Raw genomic sequence first — 20325 nt, forward strand, 5'->3', positions numbered from 1 at the left:
CAGGACAGGGTTGGGGACCACTGGTTTAGAGAATCTGGGCCTCTGTTCCTTTTAACTGTATTAAATTCTCTGCCACTCACTCTAAAACCTTCCTGGCACAAGCCCTGTTGGAAGTCCTACACTGGTGCTTGTGGACTTTCCTGTGCGCATCACATTCTTGAAATCATTCCATTTAGATCATGCGGCATATCATTCTGAATTCAGGTGAAAGAAGACTGTGGTTGCATATGCATTAGTTAACCTAAATCTGTTACATGGTGCTGCTAATAAAAGCCCGGAGCTGCGAATACTGTAGTCTACTAAAAATAGTGTTAATTTTCACTGATTCAAATTACCCACTTGCAGTGCAGCAGCAAGTGTCAGTAATGCTCGGTAATACAACAAAATAATCAGGTAATAACTAATTTAAAAAATAAATTAAAAATAAATATAATAAGTTAATCCATGTCAAACAAGTCCAGTGGAATTTTAGACTTACTAATAAGAAAGACTGCATGTTCATCTTATGATATAGAACTTCTAAAAAATAAAATAGTGAAACCATTCTAAATAAATCTTGTTTCTTAAATGATTGCGATACTTTCATCACATGGTTTCTGGTCATCAAGATGTCTTGGTCTTCAGCAGTAGAGAAGAGGCTGAAAAGTAGAGTCCAGTTTCTTTTTTCAGAATGTGGCTATATGGGAGTTTTTGTATGATGTTTCCTGAACTCCATTTAAAATCTCTTTAGTGTTGTTCTGCCACTGGAGGACCAGCTCCATTGGGGTTTTTCCTTCCTATTCAGAACAGAATGATAAAATATTGATTTGCAAGCCATAACATTCACAAGCTGAAAAATCAAATCAAGGGTGCCTTCTCCACAAAAGACATTAATCAGGTATAATAATGAGGTCCTAGTACTTTAAGTTCAAAAAGACTACCGTCAATTATTTGATATTGGTGTCTTATCTAACCTTTGGCAGAAGGACCACATGACAAATGAAATGAAATGGACAGTTCTTACAACCAAATATGCAAGTTGTGGTATCCCTAAGGTGCTGCCAATAGCTTACGAAGTACATATGAATTTTACACTATTTTTGACACTTAAGATAGATCATATTCTATATTTAAACTTTGGCCTAGGTTCCAATGAAAGTGGTTTGGTATTCAGTGCCACTATGCAGCACCCACACTTCCAGAAATGGAAGGCATGTCGGTCAGTCAAGCTTTGTATTTTTTTGTCTCTCTCTCCCCCTCCCAAGGACTGGGAGAGAAACTTTAGACCCTTATTACCTCCTGGTATATTGTAAAGAGTGCAAGATGCTTCAATTTTTATATATACTTTTTGTTATTGAAGGGTTTTTGCTACAATATTTCTACTTTTTAAAGTCAGGAGACCTAAGTTTCATGCTGGAAAATTAGCTCTCTAAAAGTAGGTGCTAATGGCCTGCTCCCTTCCTGCCTTTTGGCCCATTCTATCCAGTTAGGTATTCTGATTTACTATGGTATAGATATATCCCATCTGCCAGTCCTACAAACATAACCACTTGTAGGATATTACTCTATATCTGAATTCATTTTTCTTGATTTTGTTTAGGTTTTTGTTGTTGGGTTGTGTTTTTATTATTATTGTTTGTCACCTTGGGTAAATAACTGTACAAGTTTCTATACTTAATCCAAATCCCAGCTTCTCTCTTTTAATATGCTACCACTAGTACTCTACAAGACTGTTGCCCAAAATCCAGTGGAATAGCCATGGATGGGCCTGGGCGCACCCAGAGTTCTGGAATATTTCTTATTGCTGGCAGGGATTCCTACACCCCACCAGGTGCAAAATGTCCTCAGGCATACCCCCCCCCCCCCCCCCGCATGCATGGTCTATGAAAACTAACCCCCTACCCCTTTTACAAAGCTGCATTAGTTTCAGTACGATTATCGTAGGCTGCAGCCGTGTAATGGGCTTCGGTATGAATACCATAGGCTGCCACAGTAATAGCTTTGTAAAAGAGGGCCTAAGTATGTGTGCAAGGAGAGAGACACATACAACAGCAGTGTGTGGATAGTGCTGCTGGCTGCAACAAGTAGGCAAATGACCTATTCTGGATGCTGGAGGTCTCTTCCAGCTGGTATGTCTTAAGGATCCCCGTCAGCTCAAGTATTTATTTGGTGGGAGTCACTGGTGTGGGAGCAGGGTAGAAGCAGAAAGCATGAAGGGGGAATTGTGTGGTTACCCACTTCAGGTTTGGATCTACCCAAAATATCATGTCTGGCTATGCCTCTGCCAAAACTTAAGGCGAATGTCTGTTCACCTACACTTTTAGCTCCTGTGGTTTTGCTGGACAATATCCAGCCATTACCGTGAATATGTATCAAGATCAATACTTAACTTTTTTTTTGTTAATCTGTATTCAGTTTAAAGCCAAAAATAAGTGCAACATATTATACAGACATTTTACACTTTAACAGCACTTAAATTCTATCAAATTATATTTTATGACAAATGCATATATCACCCCCCCCCCCCTTTCTACATATCCAACAATTGCACTCAAAAGTATCTCCCCACCCACCCTGGATGTGTATGATCAAAGGGCAAAATCAACAATTAATCCTTACTAAATTTTGTCAATGGCTCCCAAACATCCATAAATTTCCTATAATATCCCTGTTGTATGGCCATAATACGTTCTATTTTATAAGTGTGGCATAGAGATTCCCACCAGAAAGTATAATTTAACTGATCCCAGTTTTTCCAGTTCCTCATAATAAGTTGCATGGCAACCCCTGTCATAATGAAAAGAAGATATTTGGCTTTTAGCCCTCATTAACGTGCCAAAAAGCACGGTATCGTACGTCAATGCCACTGGATTTTCCAATAATTTATTCACTTGACCCCAAATGGATCTCCAAAATTTAAGTATCAAGGGACAATAGAACAGCAGATGATCCAATGTCCCTACATCGAGATGACAGTGCCAGCATCTATTAGACTTAGAACTATCCAACGTAAACGAACAGGGGTCCAAAAAGATCTATGTAACAAACAAAACCATGATGCAGACGCCGTACATATCATCCTCCAAGTCCAAATTCATGGCCATTGAGATGCAGAAATCTGCTGCTTTATCTCAATGCTCCAAATGCCACGAAGACCAGTCTTTGGTTTCTTATTCAAAAATTCAGATATTAATTTATACCACTGGGCAGCCTGATGTCCCAGGAAATTTGTCTCAATACTTAACTGAGATCAAAGTTATTAGTAAATATTTTTTAACAATAGCTTTATCATAACTTACACAATTTGTGATGGATAGATTTGCTCCATACATTATTAAAAGTCTCATCATTTTATAACGATTGAGTCGTACACCATCATGCATGGGTGTATCTCCTTCCTAAAAGAACAGAGTAAACAATATTAAATACAATTCTGTTAAAGGTGTTTGAAGAATTTTGCAGCAAGATGTCTTTCTCTGTCTTTATATTTTTTTATATGATGCTTATTACAGACCTTAATAGAATTATAATAGTGGGCTTCAGGTATAAAATGCTTATCTGCACTGCAACCATTAAACGGTTGGTGTAGCCTCCAAAGCCCTGCCGGCTAAAGAAATTCCCTGATGAGCCTCTCCCCTGCTCCTTGCACTGCTCCAGAAACCTTGAAGTTGATGGGGTGCCTCTAGCCACCAACGCCAGTATTCTTTGTACATGGTCAGTTTGCGCAAGAACTGAACATGCTCAGGGAGTCCCAGAGTTGGCGCCTGGAGGCATCCCACTGACTTCTGGGTTATTGCAGCAGTGTGAGGAAGAGGGGAGTGGCTCAGTAGCAAATTTCTTTGGCTGGCAGGGCTTTGGCATCTCTGCTAGCAAAAGCACGTTCCCCCCTCAGTCCACCTGTGGGACCCTTCAAAATCAGAGGGCTGGCTATGTCTCTGCTTACTTCATTATAATGTGAACTGCAAGTTCAAACTTCATTAGTACTTCATTAAATATATAGTAAGATATTCAAAATGTGTACAGACATAGATTTTATAGCAGACATCAGCTTTTCCTTAATCATCTTCTGGTGAATTTCTATCGGATAAATTCCAGAATGTGAGTTGGCCATCACACAAACCTTGCGTCTGATTGGCCAATTTTAACAAATAGATTTCACCACCACTAGTGGTTTCCAGATAATTGGTGCTGACTACAAAATCAGAGTCTTCATTGATAAATGATTACAGTGTTCATTTACCATAATGAACACTGTAATCATTTATCCAGGGTATGTAATAAAACATGACAGTAAAGGGAAAATAATAGGTATAAATTATTTAGTTATGAATTGTGCTAACATACTGTTCTATCATAGGTATGATAGCAGATAATCACAAATATCCTGCATGGGTCTCTAAACTGGTTCACAAATATGAATCAGCACATTAATTTAAAGCAACATTCCAATCCAGATGGCCAAAAGTTAACTAAGCAGGCTTGTGTGAATAGCAATACACACCCTTGTTCATTATGGGGCTCATTTTCAGAGCTTTTAGACACACACAGAAATTTATGGCACTTTGTGTGAAGACTGCACCTTCAAAAAGTTATAAACAGGATGGAGTCGATCCAGAGGAAGGCTACTAAAAGGGTCGGTGGCATACAGAGACATACTTCAAGATCTCAATATGTATATTTTGGAGGAAAGGCAGGAGAGGGGAGATATGATAGAGATGTTTAAATAAATGTGGCATAAAAGCAAATGTAGGCAAGTCTCAATTGGAATGAGGGGGCATAGGATTAGGGTGAAAGGGGATAGATTCAGAAATAACCTCAGAAAATACTTTTTCACGGAAAGAGTGCTGAATGCTTGGAATGGCCTCCCGGTGGAGGTGGTGGAGACAAAAAAGTGTATTTGAATTCAAGAAAGCTTGGGCAAGTGTGTTGGATCTCTGAGGGATAAGAGGGGATCGTAGAAGGCATAGTTAGACTAGATAGACCATATGGTGTTTATCTGCCTCATTTTTTTTCCCCATGCTTTGAAAATGAGCACCTATATTTCCTTTTTTTAAGAAATAATTGTTGAGTTAATCTTGTGATTTTGATACATATCTTTCTAAGGACTAGAGTTGCTAATGTGTGCTGACACCTTAGTGTACACTGTTTTACCATCCTTCCCATTTCATGAGGCAGGACATATTTCATGAGACGGGACCTAGTTACTATTAATGCATGTTAATGGCATTAGCACATGGCAATGTGATAGGGCACATTTAGTAACTCCAGCCCTTTTGGCCAGTGAGTTATTAACTGTTGCACTTTCACATATACTACTCCAAATCAAACTAAAGAAAGCAAGATGGATGTGAATCGCTTTGCTAATAATTTAGCAACTTACCCTGTCTTTGGCATTCAGATCTGCTTCACAGGCAATGAGATGTTCACCACATTCATATTGGCCTGTCCTAACAGCTACATGTAAAGGAGTACTGAGCAACTGGAAGAGAAGTACAGAGGAAGAAAACATTCAGAAACATAAAAAACAACTTTACAGTAAACTAATTGATACTACTACACAAAGGGCTAAATCCCATACATGGCACCGAAAATCTGTGCCAACTAAAAAAAAATGTGCTAAGCGCCGTTCTATAAATGACGCTCAAACTTAGGTGCCATTTATAGAATAGCTTTTGGTCCATGAACCTCACCTAACTTTCGGCACAGTGATTTACACCAACTAAATCACGGTATAAATCCTCGCTCTTAAAGTAGGCACAGATTCCCTTTATTCTATAGCAACATGCATAAATTACAAGAACTCCCCCCAATCTCCTCATGGCCACGCCTCCTTTTTGGATTTTATACATGGATCCTGTTTTCTAAAAATATACACACAATATACACACAAATTTTAATTGATGCCAATTAGTGCCAATTAGCGCTAATTGGCTGATATTCAGTTAAATTGGATGTGTGCCCAAATTTCCACCAGCGATTTTTGTGCCATTTATAGAATTTGGCCCAAATGTACTTAACAGTTTTAAATGAAATCTAATTTTAGCTTATTTTTAATTACCTTGTCTCTAGCATTTATATTTGCACCTTTGTTTAACAAGAACTTGAGGGCTTCTAAGCTTCCTCCACGGCAGGCCCAATGAACAGCAGTTGATTCAAGCTACAGTGTAAATATTAATAAAATGATACTGTAGATTAGTCTCCAAAATATGTTACATAATTTTATTAAAGGCATAAATACATATATGTGTAAATTTACCATATCCTGAAATTCAATTTGAGCTCCAACTTCTATTAACTTTTCTACAATCGCCATATGTCCTTTTGAGCATGCCCTGTGCAATGCTGTACGGTTATACTGTTAATATAAAAAAATTTGAAAATAGATATTATTATATGTAACACAATTGTCTGGCTAAAATCAGTTTTCAATGTGTGCATTGGTCAATGGCAATTTATGAAATGAAATCAAACTATGTAGGAGTTCCATTATATTCAATATTAAGCATAAAGTGAAGCAGAAGTGATGCTTTAAAACAGCTCTTTATACAAAATAAAGTACTTTCTAAATTTTTAATAACAACTCCCCCCCCCCCCCCCCCTTTTTTACAAAACCACAAAAGTGTTTTTTAGCGCCTGCTGGCGATGCTATCTGATTTTTTCTCACAATTGTCCTAAAAATCTATTTCATGAAGACAACAAAGCAATCTGGTATTTCTTTTAGGAATACAGTCACCAAAAGTGGTTAAGCTCTCATGGTTCCCATCTTTCTGCTACTTTGCAAGAGAAAGGAGATCATTTTAGGAGCCTTATATGGTATCTGCATGTGTAAATGGTAGCATTCATATGTGTGGATTGAACGCACATATAAATGGTAAGTGTCTTATCTGAGTTCTGCAATCCTATTTTATGTGGTCAAAATATTTCATAAGTTGCACCATCAAATTTCCAACACCCTAATAAAATAATAAGTTTTTATCTCTGTGGACCTTCAGATAGGTTTCAATATGAATAAGATCCATTCTTTGTCGTTTCGGATCATTACCACTTTGATATTTGAATGCAGTTGCTTTGGGAAAACATTATATGCAAAAACATGCTTCCCTGATACAGCCGATAGTGACAAAACAACATTATGTTGGAGGCTGTTTGAAAATATGTTATGAGCTTTAAGATAAGTGCGATTTTGCATGAAAAATTTAATGCTTCATGATTAATTAAGGAATTAACCCCCCCCCCTCCTTTACAAAGCCATGCTAGTGTTTTTAGCGCCGGCCATGGCGGTAACAGCTCAGATGCTCATAGGAATTCGATGAGCCTCAGAGCTGTTACTGCGGCAGCCGGTGATAAAAATGCTCGTACGGCTTTGTAAAGGAGGGGGGGGGGGTAAGTAAAATAGTGCAATAGATAAAAAGTTGATTAAAAAAGAGAGGACTGATGGCAAAGTGGTAATGATCCGAAAGTATAATGAATGGATCATATTCATATTGAAACCTATCTGAAGGTCCTCAGAGATAAAAACATATTAAATATTTTATTAAGTTACTCCAGAATTAGAGTGTTATCTGAGTTCTGGCTGAATATTAGCCTGTACATGGATAAGTGCTGGTAGCCAGCGCAATCGCTGGATATGCCCAGATGTTCATTGTTGGTCCTTGGAAATGACCTAGTTTTGAACATTCAGGTCAACCTTATCTAGCGACAGCATGCAAAACAATGATCACCATCACTGGCTGAATATTGACCAGTAAGTTTATACCCAAGGCAATAGGGGGGTTAAATGACGTGCCCAAGATCACAAGGAGCTGCAGTGGAATTTGAAATGAGCTTCCCTGGTTCTTAGAAGGCTAGTTTAACCATTAGGCTACTTCTTCTCTCTAAAGCATGCTTTCAGTATTAGAAATAGCTTGAAGTAGCTGAATTCCCAGTTCTCTATCATAAAGTTTATTTTGTAAATTGTTTCATAAAAGACCAATTTAATGTTCATTTGAGAATATCTAATATGCTCAATATTTACATTTGCGTATTTATTTTGTATGTATTTTCTACAGTAAATGTGCTCAAGTTAATCCACCCTATCAAAAAAAGGAGATTTTCTTCTATTTGGGCTGTGTCTGAATAAAATGAATATGCATTTGAGGTGATATGCATTATAGGAGAAGCTGATACTCATAGATTAAGGCAAAGTTCCTTCTGTTTGGTGGGGGGTCTAGGAGCGAGAGAGAGCTGCTAGAATCACTGTGGTCTTCTGAGGTGCTAGTGATATCTTCAGCGCTTAGAGTATTTAATGATGAACCAATTTAATTCTGTTTGCAGGTCATAATGGACAAAGTCTTTTAACCCTAGCAGCTAAATCCCTTCCTCGTCCCTCTTCTCCCTCTATAACAGTACAGTCATACCTAGTTTGCCACCAGGATTTATCTGTTAAAGTTGGCCTCTAATATGCCTTCATAGGCAAATGCAACTTTTCATCCTGCCCCTATTTTTCAAAATTTACTTTGACCTTATTTAAACATGCCAGAGCTACTAAAGCACTCGGAATCATAGAAATATGTATAAAACTGTTTAAGCAGTGCTATTTCTAAATATAACTATTTCTGTAACCATTCTGCACAGGACTACGGTGGTTCTGATTCAAATACATTGACGGTAGGGTTAGAGTTTATCTTACCAAAACCGCTAATGGTCATCTCGCTATGTAAAAAACTTTTCACATGCATGTGAGTAATGAAGTTTTCTCAATTGACTCACATAAAGTCATGACAAATATTTACATCTCAGTGAACTAAGCATGGGGAAGATGGTTTCAGGTTCTTGCAAGACCGTTGCTTCCCAATCTTTTTGTGGCTGGGACCCCCATGATTGTGGCCAAATAAAACTGTGTGATCCCTTGGAGGTGCAAAATAATGATGTACCTTTGGAGAGCCCACCTAGTTCAACTTACAACCTCAGAGTGCTGAGGCAGCTGATCTAACTACTAGGCCATACTCCCCTCCAAATAGCTATTCATTTCTAGTTACTTTCCGGAAATGAAATGAGTAATTCGACCACATTGTGTTAGTAGTATTTATAATGAAAGTTCAATAGTACCTCATCACAAGCATTTGGATCTCCACCATCAGACAAGTATTTTTCAATTACTGGCAATTTATTCTCCAAAACAGCCATCAAAAAGGTAGGGACATCCACAGAGCCTGTCTGATAAAGAATATTTATATGACCATGTTTGGCAGAGACAGGGAGGGGCATTTTCAATAGGACGTCTGTGTCTGAGTTTGGACATTTTGTGAAAGACGTCCAAAAATCCAGTAGAGAAAATGTCCATTTTCAAAATAGCAAGACATCTATTCTTTTTTTTAATGACCTTTCTAGACGCTTTGGTCCTTAGTACATCTATCTTTGTTCAGCCATTTTCAAATACAAAGATTTCCAAATAAAAAAATGCACAAACACAAGCTATTGGGACGTCCAGGCAGCCAGCATTCTTAGCAAAATGGCCACGCAGACATCTGAGCAAAGCAGAGGGGCGCTCTAAGGGGTACTGCAATGAATGCCACATTTAAAAGGCCCAGGTATACATGTCACTATACCCTGCTTATGTTGTAAGGTGAGCCCTCCAAAAGCCACCTAAAACTTACTGTACCTACCTGTATACCACAACAATAGTCCTTATGCCTGCAGGTGTCATCTTCATGAAGCTACAGTAGGTTCTGGGTGGGTTAAGGAGGGCTCTTTATACAATATAAGCAGGTTATAGTGACTTTTATTTATTTTTAAAATTTCTATATCATCATTCACTGCAGTACCCCCTAGAGTGCCCCTCTGATCTGCTAGGCTCAGCTGTCTATGTGGCCATCTAAAGCTGTACGAGAGGGTGCTGAAAAGTTCTCAGCCCATCCAAGAAGAGAATGACTTGGATATAGTTCAATCAATGATCTGAAACAATGTCAAAACACAGAATTGTTTTAGCACTTAATGAAATAAGATAACACTCTTTTCAGCCACAGTGGCAAAATAATGCTCAGAATTTAGGAAGTTGGTTGGTTGGGCTGAGAACTTTTCAGCATCCCTCATAATACAGGCTAAATGTAATGGGGGGGGGGGGAGGTTCGTCTCTTTGGGTGGTGGGAGGGGGTCAGTGACTACTGGGGGAGTAAGGAAGATCATGCCTTAATCTCTCCATTGGTCATCTGGTTAATTTGGGCACCTTTTTGACCCTTATGTGTTTATAAAACAGGTCTAGTTCCAAATGTCTAAAAAACAAAAAAAAAAAAAACAAAGTCCTGGACATTTTGTTAAAGGTTTGATTATCCCTGCAGAACGTCAAAGTCCTAAGCCCACCCAAAACCCACCGCTAACACGCAAGATTTAAATGCACTGGAGACAAAACAACCAGAAAGACGTCTGGAAAGTCAGTTTTGAAAATGCCCACTTGGACGTTTTGACTAGTAAGACATCCAAGTGCCAGTTTATGCTTTGGGGGGGAGATATCTATCTTTTTTGAAAGTGAGTCCCAGAGTCTGTAGCAATAAGTTCTCTTAACATGGTTTAAAATGACATTTCTCTAATAATAAACTTACTATAATCTCAGGTTCAGGTTCTGGTTCTGGTTCAGCAGGTACTTTCACTTTCTTGCATTTTTTTCTTTTCTTTAGTGTAATAATTTTTTGGAGATCTTCTAGATTTTCAAGCTTTGCTCGTTGTTCTAATTTCTTCTTAATGAGCTAAATGAAGCAAAGCCATGGTCAATAGAATGAATTTTGCTTTGTTTGTATTAAAGGAAGATGTACAGTACACCCTGGAGGGGAGTTATCAACGGGCTACTGTAAAGATTGGTAATTTTACCAGAAGTAGTGCTTTTTAATACAGGGTCCCATTTTATGCAATGAGATCATGTGTTAAAATAGCACAACTTCTGGTAAAATAACCCATCTTAATGGTAGTCCATGTTGATAACTTCCTCCTTCTGGGTCCAATTCACAGAAAAAGACACAAAAGCAGCTAAACACTACAGAACCCATCCAGTCTGTCCATTTCCTACCTACTACAAGCAATCAGGTAGACATGGCTTGATCTTTGGCTTATTAAACTTTTTTCCTTCTTTTTTCTTGTAGGATTATTTGTTGGATGCCTCTATAAGCATAAGATAGGCACAGACTTGATATTCAAAGGGTGTCACATATGCTAGATACGCCACTGCATGTACTACACTGTACAAAATAGTCCCACTTGCCAATGTCCCAGTCTAAACAAGTTTATGTTATGTTATGTTGACTTCTTATATCCCACCATATCTTTACCACAGAGGTTCAAAGGGGGGGGGGGTATCACAATTCTCTTTAAAAATACATTTCATAATCACAAATATTAATAAATTCAAAGACTCTCTAAAAAGTTTTCTGTATAATGATGCCTTCGAGATGTAGACACAAGGATTATTCTGGGATTAAGACTACATATTCTTGAGGTTTAATTTTTAATCTGTCTTCATTTGCTGGATTCAATTCTTATTTTTGTCTCCTCTTTTCTCTTTACTTCTTGCCCCTCCCTGATGTCCTATCCATGTATTTTCTCTCGTTGCTATAATTATTGTAGTTCATCTCCATTTCCTTTTGTACCAGTCCAGAGTTTGTATGTTTATATTATTTTGTATTAATGTATTGTACTGTTTTACCCTCATTTTTAGATTTGTAATACGCTTTGAAATATTTGACGATGCGTGTACATCAAATTTTAATAAAAACTTGAAACTTGATAGAAAACGAATTAAATAAATAAATAAAAATTATTGAAAAAGCCAAGTTTTCAGATTTCTTTGAAAAAATATATATGAAATAGTTACATCTAAAGGTAATGAATTCCATATCTCCATTATATGACAATATAAGATGTTTGACTTATTTATTTATTCTTTACATCTTTAACAGAAAAGCAAACAGTAATCAGTCAAAACTACGATGTCCAAAACATCTTCCCAATATACTAAGCAAATGCGGAACTCTTTCAGGCACTTCTCCATATAAACTTTTAAAAACCATTCAGCACAACCTATGATTAAGCATGAGAGTATTAAAACTTAACTGGTGCCGATAACAAGCAATTAGCACCTCATAATTGGCTTAAATTAAAATTAATTGGATAGTAGGCGCCTACCACTTTCATGTAGACGCCTAGTCCAAGGTGCCTACCAGAAAGCAGGCATGGCTAGGGGCAGATCGTGGGTGTGTTTGACATGTAGACACCTGTTTTGGTCTTTGGTGCTGGTATTTAGGCCAAGAAAACCCTGGCATAAATAGGGTGCTCCTAAGGTTAGGACGCCTACCAGTACCTAAGTCCACTTTAGGCACCAATAAGCACAATTCTATAAATGGTGCCTAATTTAAGACTGACATGCGCTAAGTGCCGCGTTCCTCAATGCCTACATTTTAGGTGCAATTTATAGAACTAGTCCCTTAATGCACACTAATTTGTTAGTGCACCTTAATAAAATGATCCCTCAGTATCTCATTTATTAAAATCAGATAAAAAGGAAAATCATACTGGGGTCTTGATGTGCTCTAAATATACCACCCCATCAGTATGTTAGAGCTTTCCAAACCCGACATGGAGCCTCTACCCATGCAATAAATCTCCATATGCTTCATCTCTAGTGCATGAAGATTTGGGAAGCCCTGTACTGTATAGTATTTTCAAAGCTACATATGACAAGTAGTAATAATTATCTTGAGTCAATTAAAATATTACCATGTATTCATAATTGTTATAATTTAAAATCTATTATTCTAAAATGTCTATGAATTTCTGGAATCAATTGTGTTAGTCACAAGATTCATACATTTTATCGCACTCGTTGAAAGCATTTGGTCTGTATTTATTATGATGTCACAAATTACATCATACACAAGTGTAAGGCAAAGTGATACAGTTGCCTATAAGGTAGCATGTCATTTGAGAGGAATTAAGAAGAACTGGAATGGAAAAGCTCAAAGAATTTTTAGAAATCATGACAGCAATACATTTTCCATGAAACATGGGTCATATAAGCTTGATTCCAGAAATCTGTAAAAGACTGTAGACCTCATTTATTCACTTGCATTAATTCAATTTAACCCTATTTTGAACCTCTTTTACTAAGCCACAGTAGAGGTTTCCACTGTGGTCCGAAGTGCTAAATGCTTAGACTCTGTTCCGATGCTCATAGGAATTCTATGAGCGGTGGAGCATTTAGCACTCTGGGCCACAGTAGAAACCTCTACCACGGCTTAGTAAAAGAGGGAGTTAGTAAATAGCCCCCATTAAGAATAACATTATTAACATACATTAGTAAATGAGTCTTCATAATTATGTACTTTTTCAAAGTTTTAGGGAAACATTTGTTAAAGTATTAATGCATTTTTACATATAATTATTACCTAACCTATGCATCTTTATTTAGAATTTATAGAATGTTGATTGTAGGAAAACTTGAATAATGATTATCCGCTCTTTTACCAAGCCACAGTAGAGGTTTCTACCACGGCCCAGAGCGCTAAGTGCTCTGACGCTGCTCTGACACTCAGCAGTAGAATCCTCGATTACAGCATAGTAAAAGCGGGTTATATATGTAATTATGGTATAATCAAATATTTCCAGATGTCGTAACCTTAAAAACGATCACTTTAATAAAGATAAGATTCAACTAGTTTCTGTTCCTACCTCTGCTTTCAGTAATTTCTCTTCTTGTAAGAGTCTTTTTTCACGGCTCAGGAATGATTCTGGAAGTGTTTTCAGGTCCTCGTGTTTCTCTAAAGATACAGCAGCCTCATATTCTCCACCCTTGAAGTCTTCAGAGAGGAAATTCTGGGTTTTGATGTTATCATTCTTCTTCCCTGTCACCTAAAAAACAAAATTCAGCCTCCTTTGTCAGCATTGCCCTTGAAGTTGAAGACCACCATAACAAATGAACTTGTGAACTCTTAAGTAGCTATAAATGTGATTTTGTAAGGACATTGAATTCCTTCTCTTCATATACCTACATACATACTGTTTAAAATAATATTTACACATAAATTTTACTATGGAATGCATAGCCCAAATAGAAAGTTCAACATATACATTAATAGCAAAATATTGCCAAAGCTAATACTTTCTCCATCTTACTGAACAAATCTAAGTCTATATTATGTTGAGCACAGTAGTATCATATTCAAGTAGCCTGAAATGGTCAAGCCTTAGAAAGCTTCTGACTTGGAGCCATTTTCAGCAATGAAGAACCACTTTATATTTTGGAAAATAGAGGTCACATTGTGATGAAGGGGTGGGATTTGATGCCTCTAAGGAATGTAGGCCCCAAACATTCTAGAACAGCACACAGCCATATGCGTGTATAAATCTTAATTGAGGCCAATTAACATCAATAATTGCTTAGCTAATTATGTTGTGCGCATGGGAGCACACACAAATTTGGGCGCCATATATAGAACCTGGAACTAAGAGACTTTGGCATATGATTTATTGAATACTGCTTAGCAATTTCATGAGCAAATACCAATTATGGGTGCCTCTGACCCATGTAAGTGCGAGTTTTCTGTAATTATGTATGCACCTAGCACCTAATACTAAGAGTCAAGTTATAGAACGACTCGGTATGAATGTGGGGAGAAAACAGCAGAAACGTTTCTGACCTTGTATCATCAGGTGTTTGCAGAATTTGATTGTTCTGGAATGGCAGGACTTGTGAGACTATAAAACAATTATGATTTCTATAATAATAATAATAACTTTATTTTTCTATACCGCCAACACCCAAAGAGTTCTAGGCGGTTCACAAAATAAGAAAACTGAACAATTCAGTGATGAAATACAAAACGTATGAGAAGCAACAGTGCAATATACAATTTTATACAATTATAGTGTGAATACTATGATGTAGTCACTAATCAAGTAACAAATTTCTTGAACAAATAGGTCTTTACTAATTTCCTGAAAGTGCAATAAGACGCAATTTGTCGAATCATATCATCTAACCAAGCTTAGACTTTACCTGTCTGAGCACTCCAACCTATGCTGCAAAATTGATTTACCGTCTTTATTCCCCCAAGGATATTAAGATCGACAGACCGACATCTCTTATCAACACCATCTTTAAAAATGATTAATACAAGGCATGCAGACATCTTCATGGTCACTGCCCCCCAAACATGGAATCTTTTACCAGCCCATATTAGAGAAGACTCTACTTTAGAAATATTCAAGGGCTCCTTGAAGAGTTTTCTTTTCAGAGATGCCTTCGAGGACAGATCCACTTACCACCTAATCCTTAAGCTGCGCAAGTCACAATATTGAAATTTGTAGCTCAGACTCCAATCAGCTGCTTTTAACCCTAAGCCCTATTGTTTTTAGCCCTTTTTCTGTTCTTCTTTACTGTAATAATTTGTAGTTCTGTCCCTTCCTTCCTGAGCCTCAAGTATGTAATGTTGACATCAGTTACTATATGTTTTTTGTTTACCCCAGTTTTTATTACTATGGAAGTCGCTTAGAAATTTTAAAAGCGTTGCATCAAATTTTTTTTCATAAACTTGTACAATCAAAGCAGATTACATATTATATGCAGGTACTTATTTTGTACATGGGGTAATGAAGGGTTAAATGACTTGCCCAGAGTCACGAGGAGCTGCAGTTAGAACTGAATCTGATTTCCTTGATTCTCAGACCACAGCATTAACCATGAGGCTACTCCCCCCCCCCCCCCCACTCCCTAAGGTTCAAGAGCATTTCCATATCTTGTCTCTTTTCATTTAAGGAAAAATAAACATTAATGACCAGCTTCCTAATGTTTCTTGGCCAAAGAGATGATGATCCTATGACAATCACTGCTGTCAAAAATGGTTTCAACCTACCAGTTCTTCAACTTTCAGCATCTTCATGGTTGCCAGCAGTAAGATACAGTACTCCCTGTGGATGAATCCTGCAACTGTCCCAGTCAGCCCTGCTGAGACCTGCCAGGCCAGCTTGCCTTATATATTTGTGGGAGAATTTTGAGTGAGGTCATTTTCCAATCTAGGAAGCCATGCGTTTCCTAGCTCAGACTCAGAGGTAGATGTATTCTCATTCCAAACACATTAACTAACCAGATCTTGTGTCTGAAATATTATAAAGGAAGATAAAAGTATCCTATATCCTAACCACACTGAATATGTGAATCAGAACGACATGTGAGACCTCCATTCCATTCCCTGTGACCAAATAGCTCAGATATGTTAAACATTCTAACTCATGCCTAGTAGGACAGCTGTCTTTTAGCATTGCACCAGATCTATTTGCTCACTCTTAGATGACTTAGGTGATACCAGTTATGGTAAAGGATCATGTGCACTGGATGGTAGCTTAAAAAAACTGAAAGCTAACACACACTGTTTGTTTATATTTTATTTCTGATCACAAGCATTATTAAGGATTGGATTGGATTTATTACATTCGATATAAAGATAGTACGTGAGTATTAAGCGATTTACAATACTATTACAATAGAAGTGGAGGTTACAAAAAACAAAACAAAACCCTAAAATACATTAGGGATATGATTGACATGTTTACAGACCATCAGAGGGTAGAAGAAAGACGAAAGGGTCGAAAGAGGGCATGAAAGCGCAGGAGATGAGAAAGAAAGTGGGAGTAATGAAGATGTGAGACTCAGAAACACAAAGATCAGTAAGTATTAAGGGAAAAGGGAAGGGAAAGGGGTTCTCCAATTATGATGACAGGGTGCGCTACATTTGGCATAATTTTCTGGTGGATTGTGGCAGATTCACGCTTGCCATAAAAACCAATGAAGAGAGACACTAGAGCGTTTGCACAGAATCTTCCTTTAAAAATTGTTGAGACTTTTAGAACTTGCAATTTCAATTTTGCAGCATATTTTGGAGAGCTCAGACATTACCAATAATAAATGTTATATAGTCTCACAATCCTGCCATTCCAGAACAATCAAATTCTGCAGACACCTGATGATACAAGGTCAGAAATGTTTCTACTGATTTCTCACAAAATTCATACCATATCATTCTATAACTTGGCACATAGTATAAGATGCCAGGTGTATTTACTAGCACTTACATGTGTCAGAGGCATCCAGAAGTGGCATTTACTCTTATAAGTGCTAGGTAGTATTCAATAAAGCACACACCAAAGTCACTTAGCCCCAGATTCTATATATGACACTCAAATTTGGGTGTGCTCCCAAGATGCGCACACAACATAGTTGGCTAATGAGCTCATAAACGTCAATAATTGAGTGCTAACAACCAATTATTGATGTTAATTGGTCCTAATTAGGATTTGTGCACGCATATGGCTACGCGCTATTCCATAATACTTGGGGCCTACATCCCATGTCAAGGGCATTCCAGATGCTAGGGTTCACCTTGGGGGTTAGCACCCATGATAAAGATGTGCGTGTCACTGTAGACTTTCTGTCCAATGTGCAGCAGCAGCCAAAAAAGCAAACAAGATACTAGGATTTATTTAAAAAGGGATGGTTAACAAGACTAAGAATGTTATAATGCCTCTGTATCGATTCATGGTGCGACCTCACCTGGAATATTATGTTCAATTCTGGTCTCCTTATCTCAAGAAAGATATAGCGCCACTAGAAAAGGTTCAAAGAAGAGCGATCAAGATAATTGTTTACATAAGTTTCTGTAATTGTGATAAAAGAGATGAAACTCCTCTCAGATGAGGAAAGACTAAAAAGGCTGGAAAAGAGATGGCCAAGGGGAGATATGATTGAAGTCTACAAAATTCTAAATGGTATAGAACGGGTACTAGTGGCTTGATTTTTTACTCAGTCAAAAATTACAAAGACTAGGGGATACCAATGAAGTTACAGGGAAATACTTTTAAAACCAATAGGAGGAAATATTTTTTCACTCAAGAGAATAGTTAAGCTCTCAAACTCATTAGAAACATAGAAAAATGACGGCAGAAAACGGCCAAAGCCCATCAAGTCTGCCCACTCTAGTGACCCTTCGCCTTGAATTTGTTCACCACCCCCTGCCTTTACATCATTAAAGATCCCACGTGAATATCCCATTGTCAGAGGCTGTGGTAAGAGCAGTTAACATAGCTGGTTTTTAGAAAGATTTGGACAATTTCTTGGAGATAAAGTCCATAGTCTGTTATTGAGACAGAAATGGGTGAATCCACTGCTTGCCCTGGATCAGGGTTTTTCCAGGTACTAGTGACCTGGATTGGCCACCTTGATGTCGGTTACTGGGGTCAGTAGCATGGACCTGTTGTTAAAATCATCTGTAGCACTTGAAGATTGGAAGGTGGCCAATGTTACACTGATTTTTTAAAAGGGTTCCAAGAGAGATCCGGGAAATTATAGACCAATAAGCCTGACTTCAGTGCCAAAAATCACTGAAGGGGAAATAAACTCAACTAGTTCGTTGTTGAGTGACTAAAGAAGCAACTGTAAATCTTGAAGAAAGTCACTACATTAAGGTAAACATGAGATTCAACTCAATTTTAATCAGTTTGCATATCCAATAGAATTCTGCTCAGAGACATGAATGCTGATCTCTCCGCCTCACCACCCAATCACTGGATATGCAAACTGATTAAAATTGAGTTGAATCTCATGTTTATCTTAATGTGGTGACTTTCTTAAAGATTTACAATGACTTCAGTGCCAGGCAACATGGTGGAAACAATTATAAAAAATTAAATTGTGGAACATGTAGACAGCATGGGTTCAGCCAAGTGAGATCTTGCCTCTCCAATTTGCTTGACTTCTTTGAAACTGAGAATAAACATGTGGATAAAGGTGAGCTGGTTGATGTAGTGTATCTAAATTTTCAGAAAGCTTTTGACAATGTTCCTCATGAAAGGCTCCTGAGAAAATTAAAGAGTCATGGGATAGGTAGTAAAGATCAGTTGTGGATTGGGAATTAGTTATTGGATAGAAAACAGAGGGTAGGGTTAAATGGTCATTTTTCTCAATGGAGTAGAGTAAAAAGTAGAGTGCCGCAGGGATCTGTTCTGGGCCCAGTGCTATTTAACATATTTATAAATGATCTGGAAATTGGAATGACGAGTGAGGTGATTAAATTTGCAGATCACACTAACCTGTTCAAAGTTGTTAAAACGCATGCAGATTGTGAAAAATTGCAGGCAGACCTTAGGAAATTGGAAGACTGGGTGTCCAAGTGGCAGATGAAATTTAATATGGACAAATGGAAAGTGATGCACATTGGGAAGAATAACCCAAATCACAGTTACCAGATGCTAGGGTCCACCTTGGGGGTGGAAGCCCAAGAAAAGTATCTGGGTGTCATTATAGACAATATGATGAAACCTTCTGCCCAATGTGCGGCGGAGGCCAAAAAAAAGCAAACAAGATGCTAGGATTTATTTAAAAAGGGATGGTTAACAAGACTAAGAATGTTTAATGCCTCTATATTGCTCCATAGTGCAACCTCACCCGGAATATTACGTTCAATTCTGGTCTCCTTATCTCAAGAAAGAAATAACGACATTAGAAAAGGTTCATAGAAGAGCAACCAAGATGATAAAGGGGATGGAACTCCTCTCGTATGAGGAAAGACTAAAAAGGTTAGGGCTCTTCAGCTTGGAAAAGAGACAGCTGAGGGGAGATATGATTAACGTTACCATTTATTTTTTTTCATCAAAACGGGACATCTATTAATTGTCAGCCCTGTCCCCAATCCCACCCTAGCCCCCCCCATCCCGCCCGCAATTTATTCCATTCATTTTTCATGTACACATAATATCTTATTAATTCATAATGGTAACCATAAAATTAAAAAACACAAAGCACACTATACACAGGGAAAATGTTAATTATCATTTATATTAGGGGGATTTTCAAAGATGTCAAATATGTTTAAAATATGTAATGTCACCTCAGTCACTATTGAAAAATAGTCAAATATAGTGCAAAATATAGACAGCAGATATAAATTCTCAAAACTGACACATTTTGATCACTAAATTGAAAATAAATCATTTTTACTGCCTTTGCTGTCTGGTGATTTCATGAGTCTCTGGTTGCGTTTCCTTCTGACTGCATTCTTTCTTTCATTTCTTTCTTTCTGCACTCAGGCCCAACAATTGTCCCTTTCTATTCCCTCCCTTCCTCCTTCCTTCCTATGTCCTTAGTGCCCCTTAGTGCCAGCCTGCCTCCCCCTCACTGCCTTCCAGCCTTTGTCCCACCCCCTCCTCTGAAGTCAGCCAGCCAGCCTCCCTCCCTCCCTGCCGGGCTGAATATGAGAAAGCTCAGCAACCAACAGCCTGCCTGTCTGTCTTCCTCCCTCCCTCCCTCTCTCTGAAGCCTACCCGAATCTTTTG

General features: G+C 37.9%; 1 protein-coding gene across 3 annotated transcripts in view; it reads right to left on the reverse strand.

Moving 5' to 3' along the window:
* Positions 1–287: 287 nt before the first annotated feature.
* ANKRD1 (ankyrin repeat domain 1) overlaps positions 288–20325 on the reverse strand; it is a 121853-nt gene continuing 101815 nt past the window's right edge. For 2 of the 3 annotated variants that reach the window (XM_033942278.1, XM_033942277.1), the window contains exons 2-9: positions 13672–13851; positions 10557–10700; positions 9067–9174; positions 6236–6334; positions 6038–6136; positions 5360–5458; positions 3279–3377; positions 288–776 (exon numbers count right to left, since the gene is read on the reverse strand). In XM_033942278.1, the coding sequence (XP_033798169.1) occupies positions 666–776; positions 3279–3377; positions 5360–5458; positions 6038–6136; positions 6236–6334; positions 9067–9174; positions 10557–10700; positions 13672–13851 (939 nt within the window). In that variant the 3' untranslated portion in view covers positions 288–665. Of the gene's footprint in view, positions 777–3278; positions 3378–5359; positions 5459–6037; positions 6137–6235; positions 6335–9066; positions 9175–10556; positions 10701–13671; positions 13852–15854; positions 15938–20325 lie in introns of those variants that run through there. The other variant, XM_033942279.1, reaches the window with a different exon arrangement.

The sequence above is a fragment of the Geotrypetes seraphini genome, chromosome 4, assembly GCF_902459505.1.
Source record: "Geotrypetes seraphini chromosome 4, aGeoSer1.1, whole genome shotgun sequence".
Lineage (NCBI taxonomy): Eukaryota > Metazoa > Chordata > Amphibia > Gymnophiona > Dermophiidae > Geotrypetes > Geotrypetes seraphini.